The sequence below is a fragment of the Maylandia zebra genome, linkage group LG18 (genome assembly GCF_041146795.1).
Source record: "Maylandia zebra isolate NMK-2024a linkage group LG18, Mzebra_GT3a, whole genome shotgun sequence".
In the NCBI taxonomy this organism is placed as follows: domain Eukaryota; kingdom Metazoa; phylum Chordata; class Actinopteri; order Cichliformes; family Cichlidae; genus Maylandia; species Maylandia zebra.
The window spans coordinates 37638848-37653674 of record NC_135184.1 but is presented as its reverse complement, the minus strand read 5'-3'; the positions used below and the strand labels follow the sequence as shown (position 1 = coordinate 37653674).

Sequence of the window (14827 nt, the reverse complement as noted above, 5' to 3'; positions counted from 1 at the left end):
AAAGTAATCAGTAACTAATTACCGATTACTTCCCCAAAAAAGTAATCCTGTTACTTTACTGATTACTTATTTTCAAAAGTAATTAATTACTTAGTTACTTAGTTACTTTTTAAAAACACGATTTACAACCTGAAGAGGTTGTAAATCGTGCCCAATTCTACAGCCCAATTCTACTTTTTCTGCATAATCCATCATACAAAATGTAATCAAATGGAAAAGTCTCTTTTTAAAACTTGTTTTATTAGTTTTAATCTTTTAACTTTATGCATCAAGCAAAAATTAAATTATATGCAACATTCTCTGACTGGAAGAAATTTGTTTAACATTTAAACCTATTTTCTGCACATTCCAGCACATAAAATAATTTTTTTTTTGTGTTTACACTCAGTCTTTCAAATAGATGCAAGTAAAACACAGCAGAAAATAAATAAAGTCAAAGACTCAGCGGTCCTGTTGCTCTATTTTCACCTGTAAAGCAGGAGTAGGGTGGGCGGAGGTTTACCCTGGTGCAGGTGTGCCGCGGTCAGTGGAAGAATCCGCGAGTTTCTCTGTGAGTTTCCCATTACGTCGTAGCTACTCGGAGCTTGCTTGGAAGTTTAGGGGGTTTTTTTGCTGTAAAAAGAAGTTTTCTTCCCACGCACAACGGACACTAATGTTTTTGTCACTTTTTATGGAATCAAACTCAAAGTAAGGTCAGTACTTCCACGCTTTAAACGCTGCACGCTCATACTCTCTCCCACAATCGATATGTGATCCATTGTTGATCTGCACACAGCTGTTGTCACGAACGTCGCACTCGCTTACGTCACTGTCATGTAGGGTTGCCAACCGTCCCTTAAAATACGGAATCGTCCCGTATTTAGAAACAAAAGTACACGTCCCGTATTGAGCTAATAAGGGACGCACTTTGTCCCGTAATACAGTGAGAATCAAAAGTAGTCTATAACTTTTAATGGAATTAACGCTTTGTTTGAAAACATAATTCCCAGCCCCTCTCCTGCTTTGTGACCAATGAGCTGACAGCACACTTACGAGTATGACAATTCAGATTACCACTCATCTCATTGGTCGAGGAAAGGTCGCTTACGGAGAAAATACCGGAAGACAACAAATGACCACAACAAGAAGCATGGCCAACAGGGAAACAAACGCCGACACTGCGGTGCAAGTCTCGGACGACAGTACACCTAAAGCTGGGCAAACACTGTGCAATTTTTTTCAGTCACGTTATTCAGCTCCTGCTCAAACTGCACGATTGACTCGCAGGGGTTAGAAGTTGGTAGGTCACGATGCAGGTCTCACACTATACCGCCCGATGCTCTGATGCGACCTGAGTGCTCACACTGTGCCTCCATAAAATGAAGGTTATAACAGAAAATCTGTCGCTCGCTCTCTCTGTCTTTCACTCACACAGACACACCACCACCATCAACTTTGCTAAATTGCTAATGAAAAACATTGATCAGGCAGCTGTGATTGAGCAGCAGTGTAAATCCAACTATTTTCACGGTTGTTGTGGTCGTGATAATTTTGTGAGGCCACATCGAAAAGGCTCGGATGAGCTTTTCAAAGTTCTACAAGTTGTGCCTCCATCGCTTGTGTCCAGATCACACGCTGCACAGCCGTGCTGCGCCGTCTTTTTCACCGACGTTTGCGCGTGCGCAGTGTGAGCGGCTGTGGTGAGACCCTCACGAGCGATTGATGATCGGGAGCTGGTCGTGAGGTGTTAATCACTTCTCGTTACCCCACGTATACTACACGATGCACGATGAAGGCCAAAATCGGTCCGATCACTCAAAAATCGGCTCAAAATGGGCCTAAAACTGCACAGTGTGAGCCCAGCGTTAGAGCAGCAATGTTTGTTCCCCTCAGAGAAAGGGAAGAATGGGAAAAGGAAAACACCTGGCTGGAAAAAGTTAATATGGGCATGTGCAGTGAATATCAGCGCTATGTGGCCAGAAGTGTGATAATATAACTTATTTTGTGTAATAAACAACTGCAAGGATAGATGATTACAACAAATAGATGACTAATACATAAAAGTAATACATAGATGAATAATGATGATGAGTTAAGATGCGTAATCATGGGAGCAAGTGGGTTTACAAACAGGAGCAGCTGATTAGCATTAGAAAAGCTGAAATAATACCTCAGCTGAAGCCAATTGTACTAAATGCACTAAATGTGCACTGTTACAAGAATGTTTTTCTTTCTATTGTTTTCTATTATTTTAAGTTAAGCAGGACAGAGTTCTTTTAAAGAAAGATTTACTTATATTCTCAAAAGTTAAGCATGACAGGCTTCTGTTTAAGAAAGAGACCTGTTTTACTGTGTTAATGTTGTCATTTTGAGCTAAAAATAAATGGCTAAATGATCATTTGTTTCACATGTGTTCATATCACAAAGAATAGAATATGCATCTACTTAAATCAACTTCAAGTCAAATAGTTAAAAAAATAATTTCACACACAAAAAAAGAGCTAGAAAATTCACCACACTGGGAAGGGTGAAGACAACTGGGTCGCCCGGCCCTGGCCACGAGGTGTCCCTTATTTATTTTTCAGGGAGTTGGCAACCCTACTGTCATGAGACATTCTCGCAAAAAATCATGGTTTTAGTGACGCATAACGCAGCGTTCCTACGGGAAAGTAACGGTAATCTAATTACTGTTTTTGCAATAGTAACCCCTTACTTTACTCGTTACCTGAAAAAAGTAATCAGATTACAGTAACGCGTTACAAGTAATGCGTTACTGCCCATCTCTGCTGATGACATATAAAATATGCATAGTGCAAAACAAAATACATTAACTAGCGGTATGGCAGTAACAACTGTAAAGCAGCAAAATGTGAGCACCTTATTTTGTCTGTGGTGTGTAAGACATGTTGTCATGTTGTGAAGGTGCATCCTCGCAGCAGAGAGGGCAGTCCTGCCCTGCAGAGGAGAACAGGTCTTCAGGAGTCTGACGAACTGGACCAACTGGCACCAACACCAGCAGAACACACCCACAGTGAGCGGACCATGGTAAGACACAAAGACACACAGGTTAGAGGTCAACACTAAACTCTCATTCACTTATAGATAAACCTCTGGACAATAGGCTACAGAAATGTAAATGTCAACAATCTGTGTCACTTTGGCATCATTTATCATGTTATTGATTGAAAATGTTGCAGGAATCATTGTTGGCAGATCCCAAGGCTACTTGAGTTCTGTAAATTTAATAAAATCAAGAAATTAAAAATATATAAAGGTGGGTTTCATCAGTTTTCACTCACATGAATGCTTTTTGACTTTCTGCCAAAGATCTGGCAAAGTTGAACCAAGCTGGACATAAAAATTTGAGATCCCAACTCAGCTGTGCCATATCCCAGCTCTACCTCTCCGGCGTAAGTGCCCCGTCACCGGGGGCGCTGTAATGGCTGCCTGGTGAAGCTGGAAGTTTCTTTAAGGTGCTCTTGTACGCCCTTATCCAAAAAACACGGAGCGGTGCCTCGCTTCTCTATCTCTCTGCATTCACTGGAACCTGTCGATGACTGGCTGGTACCTGTCGCCAGTCTGGATGGGACGTTCCAGCCCCGAAAACCCTGCTCTGCTTGTCCCAGCTGGCTTGGAGTGAATTTGCAGAACCTGTGGCCTCTGTGTCGGGCTTCTAGGATGGCTAACAACGCAGATCCACCGCTTACTGTCAAGACTGGTCTGGTAAATGCTAGGTCCCTAGCAAACAAAACTTTTATTCTGAAGGCTCTCTTCATATCCCGAGGACTGGATTTTCTGTGCGTGTGTGAGACGTGGCTGAGCACTGTTAAATGTAGCATCTTCTCTGAACAACCTGCGATTGCTGCTATTTTAATTCACCGCAGATGTTGGGCTGCAATGATTTTTAAAGGTCATTTTAAATGTAAGCAGTTATCCACACCATTCAGCAGCTTTGAACTGGCTGTTTGAGCAGGGCTGCTCTCACACAGTGTTGTGCGCGGTGGTTTATCATTGTAGTGGCGAATTTCTGTCCCAAGCGATGAAAAAATAATTCTTCTACTTCTGACTCGTACATACAAACAAACGATGTCACAGTCAAAAAGCTCTTTGCTGCTACAGCGCACATTTCCATTGCCGTACTGGCTCATTCTAACCTGCTACCACACATGCGCCATCATTTTTATCTTTCCAGACAAAAATTAAACACGCGGCATATATTCTCTGATAACGTCTTATATAAACCTAACATGTAACATAATAACTGAAATGGTACCAAAAATATTTTTCTATGCATTGGCCCTAACAATTGTCCTCCAGAATACAATAAAGACTTTGTGAATGACTTCTTAGCATGCCAAAATATGATTGTGTTCTTCTTGTTGGGGATTTTAATATTCACGTGTTGCCCTGATATGCCCATGGCAAAGGGCTTTTTAAACCTCAGCGATTTTGTTTTAATCTTGTGGAATGTGTGAACTGTCACACACATGAACGTGGAAACACACTTGATCTTGTTTTATCTCGTTTTTTCTGTTTTCAACGTAGAGATTTGTGATGCTGTGTTTTCTGACCATAGTATTGTTATTTTTGAAGTTCCTCTTGCCTGTAGCAGCGCTGCTGCTGTTGCGTTTTTAACTCCTCCACTGTTGAGCAGCTTTCAGCAGTTTTTAATCCAAACTGTAAAATCCTGGAGTTTTTATGCAGCCGGACTGAGGAACTGAGCTCATGGTTTTATTCCACCTGCCAGACTGCTTTGGACACTGTGGCTTCATTAAAAACCAGGCAGCCTAAAACTCAATCTGATCCCTGGCTGAATGACACAACCCAAGCTGTCCAACGCGTGTTTTATCTATTATTCCTAACTACATACTGTACAGCACTTTGGTCCTATGCTGGCTATTTCAAAGTGCTTTATAAATAATGTTGAATTGAATTTAATTGGATTTGCCTTCTTTTTTTTTCTTCCATGTCTTTATTGAGTTTTAAACTTTATCTTTTACAGTAACATCACCATTAAAAATAAAAACAACAAATAAAAACAACAGAACTGAACAAAACATAAGAAAACAGACAACCGAGCTCAAGAATACAATTAAACAGACAAAAGAGGACAGACTCTTTAATTATGAGATAAAGTTAGCAATACTCAATTCAATTCAATTTTATTTATACAGCACCAAATCAAAACAACAGTTACAGCCGTCAGCTGCGTAGAAAAAGATCCTGGTGTAGAAAGAAACATTAAATAAATTCTAACAACAGCTTATCAAGCTTAAACGTGCTGCTGTTGTTCAGCCGCTGGTTTCCTCTTTCTGGTGCAAAGTGAGACAAAAACAAAGAAGAGAGAAAAGCCGATTAGCTGATCATTTATCAGTTTCATGATTGAAGTAGCAGCAGGAGAGGGAGAGAAAGAGGCAGTCGCTCCATATATCGGTTGTTAAACGTAACGTGGGAATGCTTTACAAACATTCAGAGATGAACTTACACACTTGTTTTACTTCTCTCTGGGATCACTTTGTCGGAGATGAAATGGTAGTGAGGCTACAAATGCTCAACCAGACCGCCGACAGGTCTCGCACGCCACAGCCGTTCTATCACGTGACGCATACTGCTCCGACGTGCTACGGTTATGAGCCGAGTTAGGCCATGTCGCAAGTTTTCTGAGGTGCTTTTTTGATATTTAATGGATCGGATTACATTTTTTATTTCTCTCCGATATCCGATTCAGTAATTTACGTCAGTATCATACCGATACTTAATATCGGATCGGTCCATCTCTATCACAAACGCTGTCCATCTAATCTGACTGAGCTGGAGCTGTTTCAAAGAAGAATGGGCAAAGATTTCAGTCTGTAGATGTGCAAAGCTGGTAGAGACAGACCCTAAAAGACTGGCAGCTGGAACTGCAGCAAAAGCTGGTTCTACATAGTATTGACTCAGGGGGCTGAATAATTACGCACACCCCACTTTGCAGTTATTTATTTGGGAAAATGTTTGGAATCATGTATGATTTTCGTTCCACTTCTCACGTGTGCACCACTTTGTGTTGGTCTTTGTGGAATTCCAATAAAATAGATTCATGTTTGTGGCTGTAATGTGACAAAATGTGGGAAAGTTCAAGGGGGCCAAATATTTTTGCAAGCCACTGTATCATGTCATCTCAGATCACTCCCCTGTCACATTAACCTAAAACATCTAAAATGCAACTAGACCGCAGCAAATATGGAGGCTTAACCCTCTATTGTTACGCGAGAAGGATTTTCATGAATATTTAGAAACACAGATCTCTCCGTATTGATGGAAATGGCAACTCAGAAACTAAGCCTGCTACACTTTGGGAGCCTATTTAAGCGATGCTATTATCTCTTTTGAATCAGCCAGAAGGAAGAGAAACCGGGCTAAGCTCCTGGACTTGGACAAACAAATTAAAGATTTGGATAAAGAGAAAGCCTAAACGCCATCCATCCTGCTACATAAGAGAATACTGTCTTTAAAATATGAATATAATAATCTACTCTCAGCAAAAATCAGTAAAATCTTTTTGTACACCAAGCAGATATACTTTGAGCTTTGAATTTAGTGAGATTTTGTGCCCATACCTGCATAAAACATTTGCTCAAACTCTAGTAGATAAAGTCTTCCCTCCCACCGTTACAGAGGCAATTATAACTGTTATTTGTAAAATAGGTAGGAATGCTGGTTCTTATCGTCCCATCTACTTGCTAAACCTGGATGGGAAAGTATTCTCTAAAGTACTTGCCAATAGATTAAGCCCCCTTTAGTACACCCAGATCAAACTGGATTTATACCCCAGAGAAATTCATCTTTTAATCTCAGGCTAATATTTAACATTACTTACTCCACTGCCAGACCTAAAGAAGAGTTGGCAGTTTTGGCAGTCGACGCTGAGAAGGCATTAGACCAGATCGAATGGCCCTATTTGTTCAAAATATTAGAAAGATTTAAATTGAGTAAGAAATGTATGTCGATGGTGGAGTTGCTTTATGTCAGTCCTCATGCTCGCGTTCTTACCAGCCAGATTCTATCACCATCCTTTGGCTTATGCAGAGGGACAAAGCAGGGATGCCCTCTCCCCACTGATATTTGCCTTGGCAATAGAGCCCTTTGCTGAAAGCATACGCAAAGATCCAACTATTTTTGGTTGTAATACTGATACAACTACTAATAAAATCTCACTCTATGCAGATGATGTGTTATTATATATTTTTATATATCACCCAACCAGGAAAGACTATTCCTGCCATATTAGACAAAATTAAGTTCTTTGGGTCTTTGGATACAGGATAAATCTGAATAAAAGTGAACTAATGCCGATACATGTGAGCAACCCCTCATGGCTGCAAAACCTCCCATTCAGTATAGCTTATGCAAAGCTCACTTATCTGGGTATTCAGGTTACAAAAAGCAATCCCTCTCTATTAAAATCTAACTTCTCTCCCTTAATATCTGAGCTTCAGTCAAGTATACAGTTCTGGAATACGCTTCCTATATCACTCATTGGCAGAGTTAATGCTATAAAGATGATAGTTTTGCCCAAGTGGTTGCACTTATTTCCCAATCTCCCTGTGTTCCTTCCTAAAACATTTTTTAAAAACCTAAATTCACTCATCTTACCTTTTTAATGGGGCAATAAAACACACAGAATTGCTGGGAAACATCTTTGCAAGTCTAAAAAGCAGGGAGGGTTAGCGCTTCCGAATCTCCTGTTTTATTACTGGGCTTCGCATATAAAATTCATGACGTACTGGTTAGTTGACAACGGCAACCCCCTCACATGGTTGCAACTGGAGCTGGAAGCTTGTCAGCCTTACTGTATAGAAGCTATACTGCTGTCTCCCCTGCCCATTGATAAGTCTATATATGACGTATTCTTAAGCAGATTAAACTACACTTTGATTTGAAGTCTCTATCACCTATTACACCTATTGTAGGGAATCCATCTTTTAAACCGTCTATTCTAGACAATACATTTAGACTTTGGAAACAGGCCTTTGCACAATCAGCAATCTGATTTTTGGCTTCTCATTATGACAAGCTAGCTGGACAGCTGGGACTGGGGTTGTGGGCGTGTGGGAGGGTATTGTACCATGTTATGTTACGTTTTGTTATATTTTGTTATGCTATGTGGTGTTAATGTACAAAAACAGAGCAACTATCTCATGCTGTAAATTCCATTGTCATACAGACAATTGCTCAATAAATATATCCTGGAAAAAATTGCATATATCTGTTGCCATCAGCATGTTCAAAGTTTTAGAGGTTTCTACACATGTCAGGGATAATGTAGAGTTCCAACCCACCTGACCCGCCTCGCCTCATCCCGGGCTGTGTTATCCCTACTGTCATGATATCACAAGCACTGGCTTTTTTTCTGGGGTTGGGGGATATTTAGGTCGTATTTAGAAATCGTTTCCAATCTGTTTTAGAGTAATTGTTGTCAGTCTGGTTCAGACCACGATTGTCTGTCTAAACTGCATTCTTGTGGTATTTTAAAAAAGCTCTCATTCAGTTTTGTGCCTAGTTTGAAACAAACTTTCACTATTCTCCACAGACAACAGAGAAAAAAACTCAAGGGGGCGGCCTCAGTGGAAAAGCCAGGTGTATGGGTCAGTCCAGTCCCAGCCGAGTGAAACAACCGGCCACCTTCAATTCTAGCCACACTCAACCTCCCAGCACCAGTATCGGCTTTAACCAGGTCCTACAAGAGGTCCAGGCCAGCGTAATGGAGTCTATCCCTAGTTTGGATGTGTCAGAATTCAGAGTGAACAATTCTGCCTCACAACATACAGCTCGACTTGCATCGAAATCAGAACAGAACACACCTCTGAACCTGACACTGCAAGGTAGAGTCCCTCAATGCTTCTCATGCAGTTTGTTCTTTGTTTTGTTTTTCTTTTTTTGGGGGGGGGGGGGGGGGGGTTGCGGTCCTGTCCAGCACTCTAACAATCAGAATTATTGTCTATAGGCACAAAAAATGCCCAACAGATTTATTTTCCCAAGTGGATCAATACAGCTTTTCCTATACTGGTCCACTTGATTATCATAGTTTATTCACTCTATATTATTGATGTATTTATTTTTTTACTTTTAAGTTATTACAATCAGAATGGACATTACTGGGAGACGAGAAAGAGAAAGACAAAGAGAAGAAAAGTTGGAAAGAGACTCAACAGAAAGAGAGGGAAAGAAAAAGACAGGAGACGAGAGCCAGAGAGAAACGACACTAAAAATCTGTTTGATCGCCTGCTGAAAAACAAACAACAAGCAAAAAGAGAACAACACAGTAAATAATAAATATTGAATGTTACTGACCGGCACACAAGACTGACAACGCACAATATGTTTAGAGGCAGCAGCCAACCAAGATAGTGTGTGTCTGTGAGGGAGGGGCTAGAGCCAGCTCCCCCGCTGGCCTATTATTATAACCCTTCAAATTTGAAGAAAACTGTTTTGGGTTTTTTTGCCAATCAGCACTGTATAGTGTCATAATTATGTTAAGGCATGCATGAAACCCTTTGTTGTTGTGTTTAAATTCAACAGTTCTTAACTTTTCACTTCAAATATTTTTGTATTTGACCATGGGACTCGTGTCTGGCTGCCCAAAACAATATGAAACATTATGGCTTCAATAATCAGTCTCTAATGGTGAACTATAATAACTTTCACAGTATTACCACTAAAGTAATGGTAAAGTGGTAGTGTGGTTGTGACCAGCTAATACTGATACTTTGTGTTTGTGCTAAAATCTCAGGGGAGGATCAGGCACTCGTGTTTGCCACCCAGCAAGACACACCTTCCAAACAAAGTGATCAAGGGGACTCCACTGATTTAAAACCCCCAAACACAGGTATGACTCCAGTTTGAAGAAAGATATCACCTTAGATATCACCTCCTTGTAGTACGTTAATACAGCTCTTTTCATTCTTATCAAGGTCATTTACACTGCTCAAAAAGATACTGATATGGATATATAATGTGTTAGAAACAAAAGGATGCTGCAGTGTTTGATGGAAATTAAAATAATCAATATAAAGAGGACTGAATTCAAAGACACCTCGAAAATCACAGTCAAAAAATGATTTGGCACAGTAGTTACAGCAACTCAAGATGGTACTCAATAGTTATTATGGTCCCCACATGCTTATATACATGATTGACAACATTGGTGCTCCAAATGAGAAGACAGATGTTGTACAGGATTTAACACAGGCAGGCACAGAGGCAGGTCAATCAATTCCTTCAAACTCAGGAACTGCCACCATACTCTTACATGAAGCTGGGCATTGTTGGGCACCATGAGGAACCCAGAAACCCCAGCACCAGCACATGGTCTCCCCAGACTGCCACTGACCCACCAAAAAACTGGTCATGTTGAGCGATGTTACAGGCAGCATAACATTCTTCTTTGCTAAAGAACCTTGACCTTGACCTGTGACCCTTTTGCATCTGTCACATGTGCTCAGGGTGAACCTGCTCGTCTGTGAAAAGCAGCTGTGGTGCAGCTGCCAGTTATTATTCTTTTTAAAATGTCAGTCGGGCTCCACAGCGCTGGGCAATAAGCACAGTAGCGAATGTCGGGTCCTCAGGCCACCTTCATGAGGTCTGTTTCTGATTGTTTGATCAGAGACATTCACACCAGTGGCCTGATGGAGGTCATTTTGTAACTTTGTCAGCACTCACGCTATTCCTTGCTGACCTTGCTGATGGGTTAAGGATTTTCGACGGACCCCTCCTTCTCTCATAGGGTAACTGCCTGTCTCATGGAATCCCCTCCATGCTCTTGAGACTCTGCTGAAAGACACTCCTGGAGGAGTTGGACTACCTTTGTGACTTCTGTAGGGTCCAAGTATCACCTTGTGGCACCAGTAGGCACACTGACTCTAGCCAAATGCAAAACTACTGAAACAACAGTCAGAAAAGATGAGGAGAGGAAAAATGTCAGTGGCTTCCACCTATAATACTAAGTGCAATAATCCTTTCTGTCATCGTTGTATTTTTACTCAGTTGTATATAGTATTTGTATTTGTATTCTATTTTTATCTTATTGTATATTTATTTTATTTTATTCTACTGTATATAGTATTTTATTTTATTCTATTCTGTACAGTTGTGTACTGTATTTATTCTTATTGTATTCTAATTTTTGCCTCATAACTTTTGCACTGTCCACTTCCTGCTGTGACAAAACAAATTTCCCACGTGTGGGACTAATAAAGGTTATCTTATCTTATCTTATCTTATAAAACCTTTCCTGTTTTGGGAGTTGTCTCACAGTTGTCCCTCTAGTGCACATGTTGTTAATTTCATTCATTGTTCCTTTAAGTGAGCAGAGTAGCTTCTCAAAGCAGTTTCAAGATCATCTTGAATGGCATCATGATGAAACCAGGCTGATTAAACATTTCAAAATAGGCAGACATTAATCTACTTTCTTTGTCATTTATATGAAAGACAGTTTATTAAATGACAGCATTGTGATGTGTTTAGCTCCAGCAGCAGTGTCACAGCTTCCTGCAGCCGCTGTGGACCTTCAGTCATCGGTTGGTCTTTCAGCTACCTCATCAGCTTCTCCTGGTGCCAAGTGCAGCAGCCGGCCACAGGTGGAAAAACCACGCCGCTCCAGCTTAGACAAGGAGATGAAGCACAGTCCAGACAGGGCAGGCAAGAGCCCTCCTCCTCCTCCTCCACGGAGGTCAGTTGATCACTGAGCATCAGGAAGGACTTTCTACTGGTTAAAATCACAATTCACCTAATATTTGTATTTGTTTTATTGTCTTCTCAGAATCCATGCTGTCACTTCAGGTCTCACAACAGGAAGGTCAGGAGAGGTGGTCTTTGTAACTAGGAAAGAGCCTGTTGGAGCCCAGGTTTGTTGTGCCTTCAGCTAAGACAGGTGTACCATGGACACTTCCAGTCTGGCCCGTCACCCTCCTGACATGAATAACTTTACACGCTAACTATTGCCAAGTGGAAGTACATTATACATTTTCCCACAAAAATACTTTCTTAAAATACTATCTTTTGTTTTTGAAATGTTTTACATTATATAAAGAAGAGTCACAATAAAGAACAAGCTAGGAGAAAAGAATGAAAACAACCTGAACACTATTTTGTTGGAGGGATTCACTCATCCACATTAAATTCAGGTGTTCACAGGTATTTAGAATCAAGCACCAAGCAGACTTGTGCAAAAGCACTACAAACATTTCTGAAGCTTTATATCACAAGTACAATGTAAAGTGTTGGATGCAGTACTCTTTTTTTTTTTTTTGACAACTTTATTTATGATCTTCCAATATGACAAAAGTACAGAAAAATACAACTCAAATTGTGATTACAAACACAGCCATTGTGAAACCGGTTGCGCCACACAGTGCAAACCAGTTGGATGCAGGAAAACGTATAATCTATGGGCACAAACAAATAAAAACTACCATGTGAACAAGGCAAAAAAACAACAACAACAACAACACCCCCCCCCCCCCCCCCCCCCCCCCCCCAAAACCCACCAAAGAACAAAACAAACAAAAATAGAATAGAATAAATACATAAATAAAAGGGGGGCTGCATTGTGCGCAGTTCTTTTTGGCTTGCTACAGATAGTAGGTGGGTTTAAAGAAAGAAAGAGAAAAAAACCCAAACACACATAAAAGCAGTAATACATCATACTTCAGTAAATGACGACTTCTCCACATATTCAACAAAGGATGACCAGGTTTTGTAGTATTTACTTTGAGACCCTCTCAAACTGTATCTCAGATGCTCTATCTGCAAGCACCTCATCACCTCTCTCACCCACTGAACAAACACTGGCGGACCTGAATCCTTCAATTTAAGAAGAATTAGCCTGCGTGCCAGGACAGATGAGAAAGCCACTGCATTCATTTGATAAGAAGTTATCCCGTGGTGGTTTGGGAGTACACCAAAGACTGCTGTCATCGGATTGGGATCAATTGTTTTCCCACACACATATAAAATAACCTTACAAACGAATTCCCAGAACCGGTTCAAATCAGAGCAGGTCCAGAACATATGGCTCATAGTGGCGGGTGATTGCTTGCACCTCGGACATCTATCATCAGAGGTATTGTATATTTTGGCTAGTTTAGCTTTGGTTAGGTATGCCCGGTGAAGAATTTTAAACTGTATTATACAATGCCGTATACAGATTGAGGATTCATGCATCCTGCTCACACTAAGGTCCCATAGGTCGTCTGGGATCTGGAGGTTTAAGTCCAGCTCCCAGGTGTTTCTGGCTGTGGACACAGTCTGCCTTTATATGCTGCAGTGTGCTATATATTTTAGAGATGTGGCCTCTAGCAATAGATTGAAATTGCAGACAATCCTCAAGTGGACAGTCATTAGGTAGACTTGGATAAGAAGTGAAGTGTTTAACTACAAAGCTACGCGCTTGTAAGTATCTAAAGAAGTGAGTCTTTGGAATTAGTAAGTAAGTAAGTAAAGTTTATTTATATAGCACCTTTCACAGACATATGTCACAAAGTGCTTTACAAGGTAAAGCACTCCAAAATCTTTAGATAATGTTTCAAAGGATAAAAATGACCCTTTAACAAACAGATCAGAGAAGCAGATAATTCCTCTGCTGTACCAAACCTTGAACCCCGCATCGCTCTGAGCTGGTAAAAAAAGATGATTTGATGCAATAGGGGAACAGACAAGTGACCGCCTCAGCCCGAAATGTCGTCGACCCTGAAACCAGACATTGAGAGAGTTCTTAACCACAGGATTTTTAAAATTAACATTGCGACTGACTGGTAGACCTGAACACAGTATTGCAACAGGGGATATGGTGAGATTACCGTCTAGCTCCATAGTGGACCAAGGCGGCCCTCTGCCCTCCCTAAAAGCCCGCATCCAGGTGGATAGTTTCACAATATTGGCAGCCCAACAATAATACATAAAGTTTGGTAGGGCCAGGCTGCCTTCCGACTTAGAACACTGTAACAGGGATTTTCTTGGAACTTTTTTGTCCCAAATAAAAGATGATATGAGTCCGTCTAACTGGGTGAAAAAGGTTTTAGGAAGAAAAAGGGGTATCATCTGGAAGAGGTACATGAATCGAGGCAAGACTACCATTTTAATTGTGTTGACCCGCCCAGCAAGAGAGATGGGTAATGCTGACCAGCGTGCCAAAACCAATTTTGTTTTCTCTAATAAAGGGGTAACATTTTATTTAAAAAAATCCTGATAAGTGTCTGTGATTTGAATACCCAAATAGGTGAATGAGGAGTGTTCCAGTCTAAACTGAAAGGCTGAGTAGTCAGCCTCCTTTGCCAGACTGTTAATAGGGAACATTGTGCTTTTAGCCAGGTTCAAACTGTAACCAGACAGGCGGCCAAAGGATCCAATGAGGTCCAGAACTGAAGGAATTGATGCCTCCGGATCTGTAATATACAGAAGGAGATCGTCTGCATACAAGGAGCACTTATGAATAGTGATCCCTCTTATTCTGGGGTCCGTTCTCAATGCTGCTGCCAGCGGCTCTATTGCCAGATTGAATAGCAGGGGGCTTAAGGGGCATCCCTGTCGGGTACCTCTATGTACGGAAAAGTATTCTGAAATGGTCTTATTGGTGCAGACTGAAGACAGGGGCGCTGAGTACAGAGTCCTGATCCATGAAATAAAATTAGAACCGAAGCCAAATTTTTTTCAAAACGGAGAACGGATATTGCCAATCCACGCAGTCAAAAGCCTTCTCGGCATCCAGTGAGACTATTATCTCGGGGTGATCAACTGAATGGTCAGAATATAGGATATTTAACAGCCATCTGATATTGAAATATGACTGGTGGTTCACTATAAAGCCTGT

At 40.9% G+C, this 14827-nt stretch overlaps 1 protein-coding gene across 3 annotated transcripts in view; it reads left to right on the top strand.

Moving 5' to 3' along the window:
- Positions 1–14827, top strand: part of LOC101470302 (sickle tail protein homolog) — a 95350-nt gene that overhangs the window by 67054 nt on the left and 13469 nt on the right. For all 3 annotated transcript variants that reach the window (XM_076876449.1, XM_076876451.1, XM_076876450.1), the window contains 5 exons: positions 2902–3024; positions 8552–8843; positions 9752–9847; positions 11485–11689; positions 11780–11864. In XM_076876449.1, coding sequence (XP_076732564.1) covers positions 2902–3024; positions 8552–8843; positions 9752–9847; positions 11485–11689; positions 11780–11864 — 801 coding nt within the window. The remainder of the gene's footprint in view (positions 1–2901; positions 3025–8551; positions 8844–9751; positions 9848–11484; positions 11690–11779; positions 11865–14827) is intronic.